General features: G+C 32.3%; 1 protein-coding gene across 2 annotated transcripts; it reads left to right on the top strand.

Moving 5' to 3' along the window:
- The first annotated feature begins 10,568 nt into the window (after positions 1-10,568).
- On the top strand, positions 10,569-18,417 carry LOC115979279 (erlin-2-B-like). Of its 2 annotated transcripts, XM_031101263.1 has the most exons (9): positions 10,569-10,831; positions 16,029-16,149; positions 16,237-16,304; positions 16,386-16,445; positions 16,546-16,704; positions 17,133-17,279; positions 17,656-17,870; positions 17,959-18,067; positions 18,141-18,417. In XM_031101263.1, exons 1-9 carry the CDS (start codon positions 10,715-10,717, stop codon positions 18,231-18,233), a joined length of 1,089 nt encoding a protein of 362 aa, XP_030957123.1. In that variant the 5' UTR covers positions 10,569-10,714; the 3' UTR covers positions 18,234-18,417. The 2 variants fall into 2 exon arrangements, with proteins under 2 accessions (XP_030957123.1, XP_030957124.1); XM_031101264.1 differs by lacking the exon at positions 16,546-16,704.
- The last annotated feature ends 3,202 nt before the right edge of the window (positions 18,418-21,619 follow it).

The following is a 21,619-nucleotide window of genomic DNA, read 5'->3' as shown; positions in this document are numbered from 1 at the left end:
AGGCACTCAGTATGGTTGTAACTTGTAATGTCATTTACCAAAAAAAAGAGAAGTATGGTTGAAATATCAAAATCATTTGCAGATTTGACAAAAAGTTAGGAATTTCATTTTTTTTTTTTCAGTAATGCCATTTTACCCTTAAAATTTGTGATTCATAAACACAGTGTAACATATTTTTATTTTATACAATCTTTATTCTTAAAAGTTTATCTATTTTTCACTGCAAAGAAAAGAAAAGAAAAGTTTATTTGTTTTTACAAAAAATATTAAATAAGGTAATTCCCTATATTAATGATTAAGATTAAATAAATTTTTTACATGCACAAAAAAATAAAATAAATTTTGTGTACCATATATTTTAACAAAATACTAGAATTTCCAAATAAAATTCTGATGTAAACTAAGGTAATCAAAGGATAAATAGAATATAATCCCATAATTATGGACCAATACTTATGCTCCATTTTAATGTTTTCTAGAATAAGTCATTTTTCCTAAAATTATTTTTTTGGATTACTATCTTATTTTCTTATATTTAGTAGTGGTCTCAAAATGAGATAAAGTTATTTTCAATAGTTTTCATATTGTCTCTTAATTTCCTTTATTTAGTTTGATGTGAAAAATAATCTCTAAAATATAAGTAATCTTTTAATAGAATTTTTTGTTGACTAAAAAATTTTTTTCTTTGAATTATTATTTTTTAATACAAAAAATTATATTCACAAGAGGTTTCCATCTAAACAAACATATTAGGTCAATCTAATCCTAGCTAAAAATATTGAAGTTTTGTACTTTTCAATTCACAGAGGAAGACTTTTTTTTTTTTTTTTTTTCATGGGAATAGAGGAAGACTTCTTGTTACAACATCTTTCTTTCTTATTTATTATTATCATTATTATTATTATTATTTTGGTATAACATAGTTAACACCTTTGGGACTAATGCCAGCTAAGTCCAATTTTTTTTTCAAGGCTAGAATCATATGTTAGCATATGACATGTAAATATGTGACGCAACATTGTACATAGAGGTTCTTTATACATTTTTCCTCAACAAAATGGAAAATGTTAGGACCACAATTATTACTACAATTTGTTCATGTGGTAAGTTCTGAGTGATAAAGTAAAATTGATGGATTCATGTGGGTCCGCAATTTCACTACTCACAACTTGCCACAAAAATAAGTTGTGACAAAATTATGGTAAAAATAGTAGTTCTAACATTATTCAACCAGAATTCCTCCCTGTGTTTTAGGCTAAATTATTAACCTCAAAAAAAAAAAAATGTTTAGACCCAAAAATGAAATTAAAAAAAAAAACAAAAAAAAAAACCTATCAATACCAAAAAAAATTCTATTGCATTCTGTAATCTACGAGAAAGAGAGAAAAGAAAACGAAACCTGCTTGACCGCATGGATTCAAATCAAATGAGACCCTTAACTCCACAGCCTCCTCAAGGTGGTGGTTGTGGTTTCTCTGCCATTCTTAGTCTTCTTATCCTTCATCGCCATCTTCGCCATGGTATTATATATCAAACTATATCAACTCTTACCACAATATATAAATATTCCACCGCCACCGCTTTGTTCATCATTGCACCCTCACCGGTCACCAACCCATCACATTCTCTCTCTCATTGATTTCAATGGCGTTTGCTTTAGCATCTGATCCCTCACATTATCTGTTTTATCATCTTCTACGCCTTGATTTTCAGTTCTTAAAACTACATTGATTTCGTCATTTTCAGTTCTTAAAACTACGTTTGATCAATGAGACATTCTTTATACACTATTAAATATATATGGACAAAATTTAGCTACAAAATTGGTTATAGCCCAAGGTTATAATCTTACTTAATAAAATAAATATTATTATATATTTTAAAAATCTAACCGTTAAATTTCATATTCTTTACACTTTTAATACAAATGTCAAATTTTGTATCAATCAAATATTATTTATTATATGATTTATAAACTTATATTTTATGCATAATTCTAAATTAAACTACAAAACTTGCAATTTAAACAATTTATTAATGACATAGCCATGGTTGTCAAAATCGTGATTCGAATCGTAAAATCGCACAATTTTACGATCCCACCTCACCAAAAAGTTTAAAATCGTAGCAGGATCGCAAAAATGGTAGGATCGTATGTAGGATCGTGTAGGATTGCATAGGATCATAAGATCATATGGGATCCTACCGATCCTACCATTTGGCTTGATTTTTTTTATTTTTTTTTAAGTGGGATTCATTTGGGTAAGATAATCCACCTAAATCCACAAGTCCAATGGGTTATCAGAAGCCCAATAATGAATTGAAGTCCCAAATTTACCCCTATGTCAATATAAAATCTCAAAAAAAACCTATAGTACTTAAGTTTAATGTTTTCAAAAACAAAACCTAAAATATTTAGATGATGAAATGGAATATGATAATGACAGTGATTAGATTAGAAAAACCTTAGAATGAGAATTCTCTTTTGGATTTCATATTTATAATTAGTTAGTTTACCTTAGATTGAGAATTCTCTTTTGGATTACATATTGTAAATTTGCAGTTAACTAGTTTTTATATGCTAACTAGCTTAACTTATTTTGGATTTGGAACTTAGAATTTGGAAAACATTTTCCATATGTGTAGATAATATTTTGGTACTTAGTTGCTATTTAAACATGTACTGAACTTTTTCGATACATTATGTCAAAAGTTAAGTATATTTTGTTTCGTTAGAATGACATAAGAACAATGTAGTGCGTGCAAATTACATTTTATGATGCAAATTTTTTTTTTAAATGGATGAATTCATATTTTAAGTGATTATATAACATACAAAGTTACTATCAATAGGATTTTTACTTAAAATCTAAAAATATGTAAGATCTTACGATCTACGATCCGATCCTATGATCTACGATTTTACGTAAGATCCCGATTATGACAACCTTGGACATAACTATTGATTTTTAATTTTTTTTAAATTTTACAAGTATAGAAAATATAAAAATAAGATGTAATCCAATGTTAGATTTGTTAGAATTCACCTCCAATAAAAATATATTAAGTAAGATCATAATTTAATGTTACAACTAATTTTATAACTAAATTTTATTCCAAATATGTTGGATCTAAATTCTCAACCCCTACACACGTGTGACGTGTGTATACATGAGAACAAGAGATAATCATGATGACGCAAAAACCTTGTATTAGTTGATTTTCTGTCATGTCATGAGTCCACGTGGAGGTTGCCTGTACATTTTCCTCCCAAAATATATATATATATATATATATATATATATATATATTCCTAGGTATGCATGACGCGAAAATAAAAGATATAAAAGCACCAAGTTCCTTTGGCATTCTTTCTCAAAAAAAAAAAAAAAAAAGGGTTCCTTTGGCATTCTCCACGGCAGACTTGCAATTGACTGACACAGGCCAATTGCCAATAACCAGCCGCCATTATGGATACAAATCAACCGAGACCTGTAACTCCACAGCCTCCTCAAGGTGGCGGCGGCAGCGGTTTCTCTGCAATTCTCACAGTCTTCTTATCCTTCATCTCCATCTTTGCCATGGTACGTACGTATTATATATCAAACTATATCAACTCTTAACTCAATGTATGTTTGTAATTCATCGTCATCTTCCTTATTATCATCACATTCTTTCTCATTGATTTAATTTATTTCAATAGCGTTTGCATTAGCATCTGATCCCTCACATTTTCTGCATTATCGATTCGTTTTCTCCAGTAATCACATTCTGCAGTGTTGGGTTAAAATTCAGTTCCTCGTACTTTTAACAATAATATATATATATAATGAATCAGATTAGCGGAGGACTTTGTGCTTTTAGTCTGATTTAATTAGTTTGGCCTCATTGGATCTATGTGTTGCTTGATTTGATGTTAAATATGACTTGTTAGCAAAGCTTGCTTTATGCTTGTCGTTTAATTATTTAATAATTGAATTGGCGATTTATCTTGTATACTTCTAAGCAAAGAAACACAGCAAAATTTCTAACCGTGTTCGTGTCAGAACAATAATTATTTTATGCATAAGATAAAGGGAGGTGTAGATACATATATTTGATTCATAAAATACCTTCTTGTGTTGGACACTTGTCAAATACAAACATGCCAATAAAAATAAAAACAATTTTGTATTAAAAAATTATTCTTAGTTTAGATATGTTTTTAAAGATTTTGATACTTGTTATTTGTTTTGAAAACTAGAATTAAACATATACTATGTCTAAATTATACCTAGAGATATTAATTAATTACTATATTCCCATGCTTTCTAATTTTTCAACAATTGTGGGGTTGTAATTGTGTCCCATGTTATGTCATAATCCATACTTCTTAGCTTCTTAGATTAATTTCCATCTTAGTTTGAATAATAGTTACAGGAAAGTACGTCAAGAGTATTGTGTGATTGTAGAATACTTATTAAGTCAAGGAGAAAAAAAAAAGAAAAAAGATTGCTATAGTGCTACTAGTTATGTTCAATTATAATACCTAATAAAAATATATTGAGCAGAATTATAGCCTTAAGCTACAACCAAGTTTGTTACCAAACTTTGTTCAAAAAATTATATAGGAATTTAGAGCTTGTTTGGTTTAGAGCAGTTTTGGATCATATCACTCAAAACTCATAACTGAGAGTTCTCAAAATATGTGGGATCCACACAATTTTTTTTGTTTGGCTTGATTTTCAAGAAACCAGTGTTTTCAAAAATTGAGAACTAATTCTCAGTGGCTCGCTGGTAAATATAAGGACTTTGTGAGGCCATATCTTGTGTGTTGTCAAGTCAAACCCACTCATCACCAACGTCATTTTCTCCTTCTGCTTTCTTTCTTTCTTCTTCTTCTTTCCTTTTCTTTCTTTCTTCTTCAAACCCACTCCAAGGCTTCTTTTTTTTTTTTTTTTTTTTTCTTTCTTCTTCAGACCCACTCCAACGTTTTTTTTTTTCTTCTTTTTCTTCTTTCTTTTTCTTTCTTTCCTTCTTCTTCAGACCCACTCCAACGTTTTTTTTTTTTTTTCTTCTTCTTCAGACCCACTCCACCATTTTCATACATGCATAAATTTATACCCAGAAACAAAAACCCACACCTCATTTTTGTGATTTTGGTTTTTGATCTAAGGATTCTTGGGTTTGGGTTTGGGTTTTCTGTGTTTGTGGGTTTTTTGGTGGAGGTTGTGGTTGTGTTGAGGGCTATTGGTGGTGGAGGTTGTGGTTGTGGATTTCTGGGTTTGCCATTGGTGGTGGTGGAGTTGGGTTTCGGTGTAGCTGGGTATTGGTGCGTGAAATGTGTTTCTAGGAAAAGAGATGTTAATGGGTATTGATGAAAAGCATAAATAAATAGAAATAGAAAGAAGAGTAAAGAAGACCGAACCTATTTCCAATCTGAGCCAGCGTCAGACAAGGAGATCTGTGCAGTGCTTTTTGCTTTATGGGGTTTTGGTTTGTTTCTGGACTGGGTGTGCTGCATTGGTAGAAAATTTCTTGTGAGAGGTAAGAGAAATCCCCCCATGGGTACCAACCATAAGCAAACAGTGTGGTGTCAGTGGGTGGGCTCCACCATTTTGGCAAAAAGTAGGCTTAAATTTTGAGTTATGTGACTGGGTTATGTTGTCAAACAAGAATTTTGGAGTTTCTGAGAGAAATTGGAAACTAAGTTATGAGTTATAGATTTTGAGTTTGAGTTATGAGTTATGAGTATTGAGTTATGAAAATTGAGTCATGGCCAAACCAAACAAGCCCTTATTTTCCAATTGCAAACGTGCAAATTAGAGTGCTTTTGCCAAGCTTATTTATTTTTTGTGTTTTGCCTTATGTTTTGGATTATTATTGTTATTTTTTTTTCAAATAATCTAACTTTAACATTTTTACAAAAAATCAGTGTTAAATATTTGTAAAACATTTAACATAAATATTACTAAAAATGAAACATTTTAGTAAATATTATATAAATAAACTACTTTCAAACATACTCTTGGTCTCTTGTACCCCTTCAAATTCTTTTCATGATTTCGTGTGAGTTTGGATAGCAAACATGTCTGGCGTTTGCGTTTTCAAATTAGGTCCCGTGTACTATTCACGAAATCCGCAAGTATGGAATTCAGCAAATATAACTTTAAAACTTGGGTCTCATGGGCACCATTCAAAGTTTAAAATTTTTTTTGCTATTGTGTTTTTAGCAATAAGTTTTTAGTTTTCAGCAATAAGCGATATCTAAACAGACCCTTCATCTAGATGTGAAGATTTATCATGAAATTTTCATAAAATTGTTTTCCTGATTGTGAAGATCTTCACAATCAGGAAAAAAAATTTGTTAGATACCAAGTTTAGGAAGGTTTTTCCCAAAAAAAAAAAGTTTGGCTCTTTCCAATAAGATTAATACATTTCATAGCAAATAGTACTGTAAGTTCGTTTGGAAGTATTATCGGGTAAAAAAAAAAAAATGTTTCGTTTGGCAGTGAAATTGGAAATAGCACTTGCATTATCAATCATAAAATTAAACGAAATTTCCCGTTATCAAATAGCCAGCAAGGATCTATCAAAAAAAAAAAAAAAACAATAGCCAGCAAGGAATTTTTTTTTAAATAGGTAGCAAGAAGGATTTAGTATGGTTGTAGTGTCAATATCATTTGGAAATTTTGAGAAAACGTACTAAGAATTTAAATTTTTATTTTCAGAAATGACATTTTAGCCTTAAAATTCTTGATCCATAAACACAATTTAACATACCTATATAATCCTAACATTTCACTCCTATCTTTTCTGTCAAAAAAAAAAAAAAAACATTTCACTTGTTATTATAAAAGAAATTAAAGAAAGTAATATCTTATTTTAATAATTAAATCAAAAGTCTTGTAACTTAACTGGATGGTATTTTTGATATTTCTATCGGAGACATTCAAGATTCAAATACTCCAATCCATCTCTTATTGTAACTATTAAATTATAATATAAAAAAAAAAATTAATAGTTAAAATTATATAGATATGGTACAAATAAAACAATTTGTATCACATATTTTTATAAAATACGGTTCCTTTTGAAGTTAATTTCTCATTTAGATCATGTGTTTTTGAGAATCTCATGTAAGTCAAGGTTATCAAAGGATTAGAAGAAAAAAAAAAAAAAATTGAATTAAAGATAAATACCTACAAGTATTTTTGTAGGATTATCTTTTTGAAAGTAGAAGATTAAAAGTCCATGATATTTTCTCAACCTCGCAAGAAGAAGGTAACTTATTCGTTTTCTTCCATTGTAACACTGCTATTGAACTATCAAAAAATAAATAAATAAATAAATAATTAGCTACTGAAAGTTCTTTGGATTTCAACATTAACAAAAAATAAATTTCTCATCTATTAAATATTTGCAATCTTACTCTTCTAGTATGTAAAAATCTACAATCATACATATCCCACAAATGTATAAGAATGAAAACATGTAATTGTCGTATGCATTATATATGTATATGCATGTTGCCAATGCCATGGAAGCCCCGCTTGAGCATACTACAAAGTCATGATAGCCCCATACAATGGCAAAGTCAGAATTTCGGTCTAGAGATGGCAAAATTAAAAGATAATATTAATAATAATAGCTAGAAATTATTAATTTATATTAACTACAAAATAAATGAACAAGTGTAAACAACTGTAAATGTCATATAAAAACTAATATAAACGTAAACTATTGTTAGACATCTATGTTATCTCTAAAATAAATTGAAAAAATAAATCAATTTGAAAATATTAGGAGTATAAAATTTACTTGTAAAGTTGTACATATGTCTCACTATTTTGATTGCTTTTAAAAATATAAGTTAAGTTCAACTTTTTATCTATTTTTTAAAGTATTTAAAATTTGTGTCCATAATAAAAAAACGCAGTTTGAAACTAAAATGTCAAGAAATTTAAAAAGAAAAAGTGTAAAATATAGGACTATCAATTGAAGTGCAATAAAAAAAAATTATTAAAAAAAAAACCCAAATGCAGTGATTATTATTACTATTATTATTATAAATTTAAGTGCTAGCTTGCAGGCAAGACAAGTCAAAGTGGTGCGTGTCAGGAAGTAATTTCCTGTTTTTTTGTTTTTTTTTTTTTTTTTTCCTGTTTTTTTTTTTTTTTTTTTTTTTTTCCTGCTTTGTGCGTCAGGTAAGCATTAAGCTTGGTCATTTTCACTTTATTTAAGCAGGGACAGGAACTTTTGTTTCCTGTTTTATTTATTTTCTGCTTAGCATTTAAGAGATTACTAACAATAATACATGTATATGAGATATTTTAGATGGATAATACATATGAGATATTTTAGAAGGAGTCAAGGGTGTAGAGGTATTTTGAATCAATGAAATTTTTATCTTAAGAAAATTCATTTAAATAGTAGTATATAACTTCCCAACAAAAAAAAGAAAACAAGAAAAAAAAGTATATGTAGCCATGGCAGCCCAATACATACACATATATATCTTATGCCCAATACATACTCACATGTTATGAGGGGATTGAATAGATATATAGGTTTAAGAATGAAGACAATATGTCTTATGCCTTTTATATATATATATATATATATATATATAGAAATTGGTGTCCCTTCCATAAAAAAGAAAAAGAAAACAAAAGTGGAGTCTTAGTGTCTTTCAATCCAATCTAAGAGACATTCTTAAAGCCCTATGAACCGATAATGTGTGATTAGAGATGATAATGGAGCAGGGTAGGGCCAAAGTAGGGATGATAAATATAACCCAACCTGTGGGTACCCGATCTGACCCGACCCGACCCTAATGGGTCAAGTTTTACCCAACCTGTTAAACAATAGGGTTGGGTTTAGATTTTAAAAATCAAACCCAAAACGGGTTCGGGTTTTATGCATACCTGGTTCAAACTCAACTTGTATACATATATAATATTAAAAAAAAATTTAAAACCCTAGTATAAATACTCTATTTCCTTTTCAGGTTTCATTTTCTAAACCTAACCATCACCTCTCAACCGCCCCCCCTCTCTCTCTCAAGCTCTCACCATCGGCCACCCTCCCTCACCCTCAGGTGCTCCCTTTATAGCCCCACGGCCTCGTTCAGCCTCACGCTCCCTCATGACCTCACTCTGCCTCACTGCTCCTTACCTCTCTCACTCTCACTCTCGTTTTCTCTCTGCTGCCCCTCACCCAGTCAGCCTCACTCATTGACCCACACTCACCCTCACTCTTATCATGTGGTAGTTGTTGTTTGTCACGGAGGAGCACGGATCTCGTAGTGGTTGCTGTTTGTCACAGAGGAGTATAGGATTGTTAGATCGAAAAGAGATCAAATGATCGGAGGACGGGATTGTGTTTCTATTTGTGATTTGTGTTTGTGTTTTTTTTTTTTATATGAGTGAAAAATCTGTATTAACAAAGAAGAGCCAAAAAAAAAAAAAAAAAACAAGCTAATTTGTGTTTTTGTTTATGTTTGGGTTTGTGATTTGTGTTTCTGTTTCTGTGGTTGTGATTTCTAGATGTAAAATCGACTTTATTTTTCATTTTTTATGATTGGGTCGGTTTGGGCCACAACTTTAGATTAGGCCCAGAAGTGGCTGGACGGGGCCCGTGGGGCCCAACAGAGTGGGTTTGGGGTAATAAAAAAAAAAAAAAAAAAACTTGTTTATTAAGTAGGCCGAGTTCGGGTAAAGAGAGAGGACTCGTGGTTTTGGTTCGGGCATAAAAAAACCCGCTCTGAACCCAACTCGTTGCCCCCATCCTGCATAGTTTTGTCTTGTCTCATTTTTGCCTCACTCCACATGACGAAGTAAATTTTCTTGCCCCCATCTCCACCCCTTGGGGTCCCGCGAAACCCTGCCCCATCTCGTAAAACTCTAATTTTTGTTAATTTGCCCCATAACTATTACAATTTTGTTAATAAAGCATATTTCATTAATAAAAATATAAGAAATGATATGTTCACAATATTTTCACAAATATTTTTACAACAAATCTTAAATGGCAGGTTGTTACTGGTTATTATTGTTGGGACAAAAAAGTAATCTTAGTGCTAGGTTCAAATTTGAACCAATAACAACTAATCACCTATGTTTTGTTGTGAAAATATTGTAGATATAACACATCTCTAAAAATATATTTGAAATTATAACTAAATTTATCTTATTAAATCAAAATAATTTTTAGCAAAAATTGAATAATATTATCCAAGTGTTTAACTAGACAAAATCATAATAAAAATAAAAATATCAATATCATGGTATAACACATAACAAAATAGAGGTAAAGAGTCTAAATAGTAAAATTTTAAAGTATATAAATTTATAATTATAATCCTTATCAAGGTGGGTCAAGTGGAGTGGATGTAAAAAGTTTAAACCACCGTCCTTTCCCACCCCCACCACCCCCCTATACAAATCGCAAGACGAAGAAAACGTACACGTTAGGTCTAACCGATTACCAACTAATAAGACCATGACCAATGGTCCCGTATTGGTAAGCAACGTTTCATTCACGAGACCACGTGTAGGTTGCCTTGTATTTAACTTCCCTCCAACATAAGAAAGCAAGTAGCCTTCCTGACGCATCACGCGAAACTCCCCAAAGCTACAAAGCACCAAATTCCTTTGGCCCGTAGATAGAAAAACGGAAGTTGCGTGAGGCCTTTCGTACTGACTGACTGACACTGCAGTAACCGACCGCCATTATGGATACACATCAACCGAGACCCGCAACTCCCCTTTCTCCTCACGGCGGCGGCGGTGGAGGTGGTTTTTCTGCGATTCTCACAGTCTTCCTATCCTTCATCGCAATCTTCGCCATGGTATTATATATCAAACTATATCTATCAACTGCTGCTGCTGCTTTGTTCTTCATCGCCATCTTCAATATTATCGCATTCTCTCATTGATTTCAATAGCCTTTGCTTTAGCATCTGATCGCTCACATTATCTGTTTTATTCTATGATCCTTATTTCAATCTTCATTTATTTTAAAGCAACATTGATTTCGGCATTTTCTTTTGATTCTGCAATACGCATTGTTGTTTTGTGTGATTTGTGGTTCTGTTTCAATGTCGATTCCCTTTTTTCAGTAATTTTCAATGTTCGTCCGAATTTTAATAATAAATATAATATCTATAATGAATCCAATTGCTGGAGCACTTTGTGCTTTTTAGTCTGCTTTAATTGATTCGTTGTAAAATATGACTTGCTAGCAAAGCATGCTTGCTTGTTGTTTAATAATTGAATTGATGCTTCATCATGTATCCTTCTAGATGAAGAAACATATATCCTCCAAAATCTCTGACTGTGTCCATGTCAGACCAATAATTTTTTTTTTTTTTTTTTTTATAGGTAATAAGAGTATTATTAAACAAACTATAAAACTAAAGTAAGCAAATACAAGGTGTTCATGATGGTGAGCACAAAGAAATGCAACAAGCAAACAATTAGCATCAAACAACAAGAAAAAAATTAAAGTGCACTACTAAGAGAAGAAATAAACTCCAAGATAGTAGAACAATCCGAAAAGTCCCAACACTTAGACCAATCAAATAAAGTCTTTTGGCATAGAGCTTGTAATTGAACCAAGGATTTCTCAGTATCCTCAAAAGAGTGCTAGTTTCTTTCCGTCCAAACAATCCACATTAAATAACCAAGAACCATATTCCATATGTCTGAATTAAATTTTTCCAGCCAATAGCTCCAACAATACACCAAGCTTTCCATAGAGTCTGATATGACCCATTGGATCCAAAAAATCTGGAACATATATACCCATAGTGAGGGAGCTATAGGACAATGGAGGAGGAGATGATTCACAGTTTCCTCATTACTATGGCACATACAACACCGATTCACCAAAATCCGCCCCCTAAGCATAAGATTATCCAATGCAAGGATCTGCCCATGAACCGCTGTCCACACAAAAAATGCCACCCTCTTAGGAATCTTAACTTTCCAAACACCATTCCATGGAAAATTGGAGGCAGATGCACTCCAAATGTTATTGTAATAGGACCGAGTATCAAACTTGTCATTCCCATTAAGACACCAATGAGAAGTGTCACTCCCAACACACCTAGGGATCCAAGATTGAATGAACTCAAGGAAAGAGAAGGCAGCCTCTAATTCCCTTTCATGAAAATCCCTATAAAATCTCAAATTCCAAATTCTATCGTTTCTGTCCTCCTGGTCACATACTACATCAGGAATACAAGCTTCCTTGTCATTAAAACACACATACAACTGAGGATAGAGTATTTTAAGTGTGTTATCTCCAACCCACTTATCAGCCCAAAAAGGAATACGAGTGCCATCACCCATCACTTGGGTCACATGTTTGGAGAAACTCTCTCATCCATCATGCACCCCCCTTGACCCTCTCCATATTTAGATGCAATAACCCTCCTCCAAAGATGAGTGCCTTCTCATCCAAACCTCCACAACCATTTCCCTAATAGGGCTTTATTAAAATGCACTAACTTCCTGATCCCCAAATCACCCATTTCTAACATTAAACACACCTTCTCCCAAGCCACCAAAGGATATTTGAAACACTTCTCTGAAGATCCCCATAAAAAATTTCTTTGAATACACTCCGACCTATCAGCCACAACTATAGGGATGACAAATAAGGATAGATAGTACGTAGGAAGGCTAGAAAGAGTACTCTTCAACAGAGTAAGCCTACCCTCCTTCGATAAATAAAGACGCTTCCAACCTAGAGTTTCTTCTCCATCCTCTCCAAGATAGGATTCCAAATAGATGTTGTTTTGTATGGAGTACCCAACGGCATTCCCAAGTATTTCATAGGTAGACTACCCACCTTACATCGAAGTATGGTAGCCAAAGCATCTATATTTCCAACCTCCCCAATCGGAACAATCTCACTCTTCCCTGCATTTACTTTCAAACCAGTAAATGCTTGGAAAGCAAGTCAAAGCTAGCCTAATGGACAACAACTGATCTCTAGAAGCATCACAAAACAAGATGGTATTATCAGCAAACAACAAGTGTGAAATGCGTACCCCTATAGAGTCAACTGGCCCCACATGAAAACCACGAAGCAAACCACCCTCCTCAGTTTTCTTCAAAATCCTACTTAGTACTTCCATAATTAAAAGGAAAAGAAGAGGGAATAGAAGATCACCTTGTCTCAACCCACGGGAGTTTCCAAAAAAACCTACCGGAGATCCATTCATAATAATAGAGAAGCGAACAGTAGTTATGCAAGCCTTAATCCACCCCCTCCATTTCACCCCAAAACCCATCCTACCCAACAAATAGAATAATGCATCCCAATTCACATAGTCATAGGCTTTCTCAATGTCCAATTTACAAACCACACCGGGAACATGACTCTTCAATTTGCTATCTAGGCACTCATTAGCAATGAGCACTGAATCCAAAATTTGTCTCCCACCAACAAAAGAATTTTGAGACTCAGAGATGAGACTATCTAGTACAACCCTCAATCTATTTGGCAACACCTTAGACAACAGCTTGTACACACTTCCTACCAAACTAATAGGCCGAAAATCCTTAAACATCAATAGCATTATTTTTCTTGGGAATTAGAAAGAGAAACGAGGCATTTAAAGACTGTTCAAACACTGAATACTTGTGAAAATGCTCAAAAACAACCATGACATCCACCTCCACCACACTCCAACATTTTTGAAAAAAAGTCATGGTGAAGCCATCTGGCCCAAGTGCTTTATCCCCCTCCATCTCTATAAAACCTGGGTAACCTCTTCTTTAGGGAACTCCCTCTCCAAAGACAACCTTTCATCCTCTCCAATGCAAGCAAAATCTAGTCCATCTACCGATGGACACCACATACTTGTTTTATGTATAAGATAAAAAGGGATCTACATGCTGTGAGTGTGTAGATACATATATTTGATTCATAAGATACCTTTTTGTTTTGGATGCATGTCAAATACGGACATGGCCAGAAAACTCCTACATTGGTGTTAGGAGAAAAAAAAAATTTCGTATTAAAAAAATTATTTTGATTTAGATATGTTTTTAAAGATTTTGATAGCTATTATTTGTTTTGAAAACTAGAGATATTAATTAATTACCGTGTTTCTACATGTTCTAATTTTTCAAGAATTGTTGTGTTGTTATGTCCCATGTTATATATGTTAGTATCCATGCTTCTTAGCTTCCTTGATTAGTTTCTATCTAAGTTTAAATAATAGTTATATGGATGTGTGTGGGGAGTATTGTGTGATTGTAGAATACCTATTAAGTTAGAAAGAAAACTATAAGATTGCTATACTACTAGTTATGTTCTATGGTACCAAATGTTGGTCTATTAATAAGCATATATTTATAAAATGAGTGTAGCTAAAATGAGAATGTTAAGATGGATAAGTGGAAATACATGAAAAGATGGGATCTGAAATGAAGAAATTTGCATAAAGACAGGGGTAGCCCCTATTGATGAAAATATGAGGAAGAGTCGATTGAGATGGTTTGATCATGCTCAGAGAAGAGCGATTAATGCACTGGTAAGAAAGTGAGTTGATCTAAGTTGAGGGGGGGAAAAAGTAGAAGAAGACATAAAATTACATTAGTAGAAATAATAAAAAATTAATTATTAATTTAAGAAATAACAGAGTATGACTTCATATAGAATATAATGGACGAAAATCTGTAGCCAACTCCAAAAATTTGGGATTAAGGCTGGTTGTTGTTGTTAGTTAAAATCATAGTTCAATGAATCTTTTATTATTTTTCATAAAATCTGTGTCGCTATTATAATCAATGTCTTGGCATTGTAAATTTCTTCAATAATATTTCAGGATCTGTAATATGTGATTTATAATTCATCAAATTGTTTTGGTATAAAAATGTGACTCAAGATTATTTCTAGTATTTGTTTCCCTTAATGGTGATGGTAGTTGTTGTTCTGTGTGGGCTTGCATTGTTTCAAGTCAGGTTCAACATGCATCAATATTCTCATTGAAAGATTACAACAGAGGTGCATATATCATAGTGAATAATAGCCTATAGCTTCTAGTAGAAATGTTTCAATGGTGTTCCATTACAAATAAAAATGCTTTATCCCATTCATAGTCTTCCACTTTATGCTCCACTAACTGCAGTATGTCACACCTCTGATTTTTTTTCTTTCCCCATTTTAAAAGTGGATTACTTTATAAGAAGAAAAGGGGACATGTGGTTGATTATGAATGGTGGAGTATAAAATAGAACATAGTAAGAGTAAGACAGAGGACTTTTATTCTATCCATTTCACCTTGCATTACAAAGTGTGGTTCTAATGCCTATTGTCATTTAATTATTAACATTTTTTGAAAAAAATTTAAAAGGAATTTACATTGTGGCATCGAGTATGCACTAGGGATGGTAGAGTTATTTCTAAATTACTCTATTTGTAATTGTGTTATCTGAATGTTTTTGGGCATGTTTGCAAAACACAAAGCTGGTTTAGTTTGATACAAGCTGAACCAAAAATGAGAGTAGTTCAAGTGAAGTTGTTTTATTCATCCAGTTTGTCTAGATATAAACTAGTTTTAGTTAACATGCAGCTTATGAAAATGTCAAATTTGCATGCATGTGAAAACACCAAAATTTAAAAATTTAATTTGGAGGGCATGTTTTTGAAAGAACCACTTTGAAGATATGGGAATGTATTTAGTTCCCACTTTGAATTAGTCTTTTGATCAAAAGAGTTACCAAACTAAAAACAATCAAAACTTGTCATGTTGTTCTTGGCAGGTTGGCCTGGTTTTGTGATTTGCTACACTCCTTTACTTATTAGTAATTGCAACTGCCAGGGAGGCATACCTGAAAAAATAAAATAGTGGGTGGATTAGTGTTTTTTTTTTTTTTTTTTTTTTTAATGGAGTGACTATATAATTTTCTTATTAAATGCTAGTTTGTTTAAAATTTCAGATTTATTCTGAGTTTCAGACACTGGAATAAGTGTTCATATCATTTTATTTGAGTTTGAAAATATCTGACATGAATATATAAATTTTACAGATAGTGATTCCTTCATCATCAACTATTAGGAATGGTTTTTCCATTCTGCACCAAGTCCCAGAAGGCCATGTTGGGGTTTACTGGAGAGGAGGTGCCCTTCTAAAGACGATTACCGATCCAGGTTCGACTGTGGTCCTTTCTTTATGATTTTCATTCAGTAGTTACTTTCCTAGAACTTATGAAATTTCTGCATACACTTAATTTTCAGGTTTTCATCTGAAGCTGCCTTTTATAACCCATTATGAGCCTGTTCAAGTAACCCTTCAGACAGATCAGGTAAAATTTGATGTTATGAAAATTGAGGAATTTCATCTTGTCAGTCTAATGCTCAAATCCTTCCTGTGAGTATAATTGCAGGTGAGGGATATTCCTTGTGGTACCAAAGGAGGTGTAATGATTAACTTTGAGAAGATAGAGGTACAACTATGAGATGTTGCTCTTTATTAACATATGGTTTACAAGTGGTCAAAGGTTTGAAATGCTCAGCTTATATGCACTGATTATGATGCCTTTTCAGGTTGTTAACCGGCTTCACAAGGACTATGTGCATGACACTCTGCTGAACTATGGGGTGCAGTATGACAATACATGGATATATGACAAAATTCATCACGAGATCAATCAATTTTGCAGCTCTCACTCTCTTCAGCAAGTCTACATTGATGTTTTTGATCAAGTATGGATGCTAAAGAAAACATACCCTTTAAAGCCATAAATGAAAATATTTTGGGAGCTTCCAATTTAGCTCTACAGTATAAGAAGTTTTCCAAGTGCTGTTTAAAGTAGTGTGCTTTTCTTCTTCTGCTTTAATAGTTTAATCTGACAGATTGTTTAAGCATATTGAAATCTTAACTTAAAAGTTGAACAATTTGATCCCTTCTCAAGAAAATCCCAGCAAGTAGTGCTGTGTTGACTTCCAAGGATTATTTGTCTTCGGGAATCTATGTTGGTGTTAAGTTGCCAGCATTATTAAGAAGCTCCTTATAAAACTATACTTCATATAGCTGTGTAACATCATGGCACCGTGTGCTAGTGTAGGGGTAATCAAATCCTTTTCTATTTATTTATTTCATGTTATATTGACAAAGCATTTAACTCTCACAGATTGATGAAAAGATGAAAGATGCTCTCCAGGGTGACTGCACACGTTATGCTCCAGGAATTGAAATCATTAGTGTTCGCGTTACAAAGCCAAAAATCCCCGAAAGCATAAGACGCAATTTTGAACAGATGGAAGAAGAACGTACTAAGGTTCAGTTTCTTTTTCTTGAATATGAGAGAAGGTCCTTTTACTTTCTTTTATTTTCCTCTGTTAGTCAAGCAAAGCAAATAGACACACACACATGCGCACACAATATGATTCTTGATATGCAGATTCTTTCCGAATTAAATGTGCTTTTAATGTATGTTTATTATATCAAATTATGGCTGAACATTGAGTTTACCCTATAAACCAGTTACCCTTGGTCCTTTGAGCTTTTTTCACTTATATCCAAACTTTGTACATGCATGTGTTTGCACCCACACCCAGTCAATGAAAAACATATTGGATAATTTATTATATAGTAAGCCTTTGAAGTTAATAGAGTACATCATTCTATGTTTTATGTTGATGTTACTTTGTTAGGTCTTAATTGCTATTGAGAAACAGAGAGTTGTTGAGAAAGAGGCAGAGACAAATAAGAAAATGGCTATCAGTGAAGCTGAGAAGGTTGCAAATGTGAGCAAGATCCTTATGGAACAGAAGTTGATGGAAAAGGATAGTGTCAGGAAGCAGCAAGAAATTGAGAACCAGATATACATGGCTCGGCAAAAGAGTTTGGCCGATGCAGATTTCTACCGGTGAAAGCTTCATTCACTTTTCAGTTTAAAAGATATGAACACGGTATTATAGAAATGACTAATAATATTGCTCTCTCTACATTTCTAGTTTACTGAAGGAAGCTGAAGCAAACAAGTTGAAGCTGACACCGCAATTTCTTGAGCTTAAATTCATCGAGGCCATAGCTGATAATACAAAAATTTTCTTTGGGGAAAAGGTCTTTCCCTCTCTCTTGTGTGTGTGTGTGTGTGTTGTGTGTGCAGGCTTTACTTAATAGTTCTTTCTTGCAGATACCTAATATGTTTTTGGATCAGAGACTGCTTGGGAACTTCCTGCAACAGTTATCTAGGAATGTGTCTGAAGAGGAGAAATCAACAGCTTAATTTTTTTTTATCAACATGTTGTAATACGTAGGTGATATAGACAGGGCCAGCCCAAGGCCCACCAAAAAAAAAAATTTCCTTATGTTAAAAGGTCCCACTTTTCACAGTTAAAGGCTCAAATTTTTATAAAATTATGCGTAAGGCCTAAGGTATAAGGTTGTACATTTTTTTACTAAGGCCTACAGTTGTATATTTTTTATTTATTAGTGAAGTTAAGGATACTACAAATTGGCTTACAAATTGTCATGTTATTAATTATAAAAAAATGATATAAATATTCATTAGTTAAATTGATGAAGTTCAACAATGAGAGATAATGTCATATTATATTTTGAACATTTTATAGTGCTTTTAATTAGCGCGTTTTTCTTTTTCATTTCTATTAAAACTCTTAAAGTATGAGACCAATAGAACCTTAACTCAATTGAAACCCTAAAATATTTCAAAAAGATGCTGCAAATGTGTTAAATCATCAATTATAGACTTTGATTTTTGTAAACTAATATCCTACAAAGCCACACACCAAATAATATCCATCTCTCTCTTAAAATCAAAATATAATATTAAAAATTAGATTACAACTTTATTTAACTATGTATCGTCTTATATCCAAAATAAAGTATCTTTTTCAATCGCAATATATTTTTATTTATTTTTATTAATATTTATAATTCAACTATGATATTCAATTCTCTATATGAAATTAATATTAGTCTAGTTGGTATTATTTATGTATTTAATGTATCAAATTAACCTTAATTTGATTAGTATTAAATAATTTTATTTAATTAATATTTATATATTAAAGGCCCCACATAAATTTTTTGCCTTAGGGCCCAAATTATGTTGGGTCGCCCCTGGATATAGAAAGTAAATGTTGGTTGAGGCATTCGAAAGGTGTTTCATTTAACAACTTCATAGTTTTTTTTTTTTTTTTTTGGGAAAGGAATGTAAATGTTGGTCGAGGCTTTCAGAAAGTGTTTCATTTAAACAAAATTTTCGGGAAGTCTGCCAATTTTTTGGCTCTTATAGGTGTTTCATTCAATGAGTTATATACAACAACAGCAACAAAAGCCTTAATTCCAAAATTCTAGAGTTGGCTATGAATCCTCAACATATTTGTTAGAGTTGGCCACCTGTATTCTTTTCCTCCATTCTACTCTATCAAAAGTCATACTCTTTGCTACTTTTGGGATTGACATGTCTGTTGTATTTATTTTTTAATTCTTTTACTAATGAATTTTGGCTTTCCTCTTTTTTTTTTCTTTTTTTTTTTTGGTTCCCTCAACTTGGATCAACTCACTCTTTTTTACCGGGGCATTAGTCACGCTCCTCTGAACATGACCAAACCATCTTAAGCAACTCTCCTTGTATATAAAAGCTTGAAACATTTTACAGGTTGATGCACAATCTTTTACTTCCAGATTCAATTATCAATATCTTTGGTCACTGCTGTCAATATGAATGTTATTCACATCTGTTATGGGTAGAGTTTGGTTTTACAATAGATTGTTTGTTTGATTTTAATATACCCGTGGAAGATAAAGAATTTGGTAAAGAGTACACAATTTGTTTTACAATGAACATCGTGACTTTTAAGTTGCTTTTGGGGATTGTGTAAAAATGTGTAAAACAATTTGTTTACAACAAGTTTAACCATTTGGTAAATTTGCACCTTAAAACAAAAGGAGAGCTGTTGAATTTTGGTTCGATTTTGATTTAACACGTTGCAATATTATATTCTTGACATTGCTGGATCACTACGGATGGAAAACAGTCCTATGAAATGATGGAATGTTTATTTATGATTACAACTAAAATGATCTTGCGCATACTAACCTCACATGTAATGGAATTATGGCAAATATTTTATGCTGGAATATCTATATAAAGTCGTTGCTACTCTGGCATTTGATTGAGTTTTACTCTACACCAATCAATGCTAGGTAGTAGTCACTCATCACTTAGGGTCTGTTTAGATACTGTTTATTACTAAAAATTGAAAACTGAAAATAATGTAGCAAAATAATTTTTAAATATGTGAATAATGTCATGGGACCCATTTTTAATTAAAATTTTGATGAAAAAAGAGGTTTATGGATCCCATGAACAGTGCACGGGACCCACTAACAAACGCCAGACACAAGCATTGAGAGAAATCATCTATATCCAAACACTCACTTAATATAAAAATGGGTTTGGCTCACCTCCCGTACTTTTTTAACTATACACGTCTTTTTCTTTTTTTTTTTTCTTTTTTAAATATACAATAACAGGTGGTACTGGGTTTTAATTTCCATATTTTATTTAGTTAGTAGATGACGTGTCAGTTTTTCATTAAAACAAAAGAAGATTCCCATTAAAAAAAGTATTAAAGGTAAGTCAAACCCTATAAAAATATTGTTTTTTTAAAAAAAATCTATAAAAATATAAAATGAACTTAAAAAGTAATATGAATGTGTATATGGGGATTTCCTAACGTCATCATCAGATCTAATAAATTCACATCTGATATATTTAATAATTTCATTATTTTATTCTTGGAGAATTTTTATTATAATTTTTTACTTCTCAAAAAGAAAAGAAGAAAAGAGTGGTGTATATGGGGATGTAAATAGAGACAGCAAATGGAACCACAAAAAGAGATGGCCTCACTTAATTGAACAAGTTCCCCTTTGCCTATTTGTCCTGTTACTACAAAAGAAAGAAAAACCCCTTAGCAATATAACTTAGGCTGGACTCAGGGCTGGGCTGGCCAAAGGTACTCTGGTGATTAAGTCAATGACAACAAATTTTCCTGTTGGGTAATAAATAAAAAAATCAAAGATAACGTTCTATTCTTGGGGGATGAGTTCCATACCCTAGCAAGTGGGACTAATAGGTTTTTATATAGGAATTTGGCTTGAGTCTAGTGCATTAGACCCATTGAGATGATGATATGTGATTAAAATTGGACATATGTCACCATCTTAATGGTTCAGTGTAATTGAACTCTAGACCCAAGTTTTGTGCTTCATACAGAAAGTGTGACAAAAAATTTTTAGATGTAAATCACTCCTTAAAATTGGGATTTTAAATATGCTTAGAGGCTAGAGCTACATCCTTTGGTCGATTGATGGGATGTGCCTCAAGATGGTGTGTCTTGGGCTGCAAACGAGAGATAGGTTCAATTATATTTGATGTGATTGAAGGAAGGGACAGAGGCAAAACTTTGAGTTAAGGGAGACGGTTTTACTATTGGCTATATGCGGTGATTTCAACCTTTGACTTTACTACTACTTAGCTACTAAGATTTTTTTTTTTTTTTTTTTTTTATTTATTTTTGTTTGGGTAAGGACAAAATTATTTTTGTTTAGAATTTTTTAAAGGGCAAGGTTGTTTATTTT

The sequence above is a fragment of the Quercus lobata genome, chromosome 3 (genome assembly GCF_001633185.2).
Source record: "Quercus lobata isolate SW786 chromosome 3, ValleyOak3.0 Primary Assembly, whole genome shotgun sequence".
Lineage (NCBI taxonomy): Eukaryota > Viridiplantae > Streptophyta > Magnoliopsida > Fagales > Fagaceae > Quercus > Quercus lobata.
The sequence above is the reverse complement of the archived record's forward strand: the minus strand, read 5'-3'. Positions and strand labels throughout refer to the sequence as shown.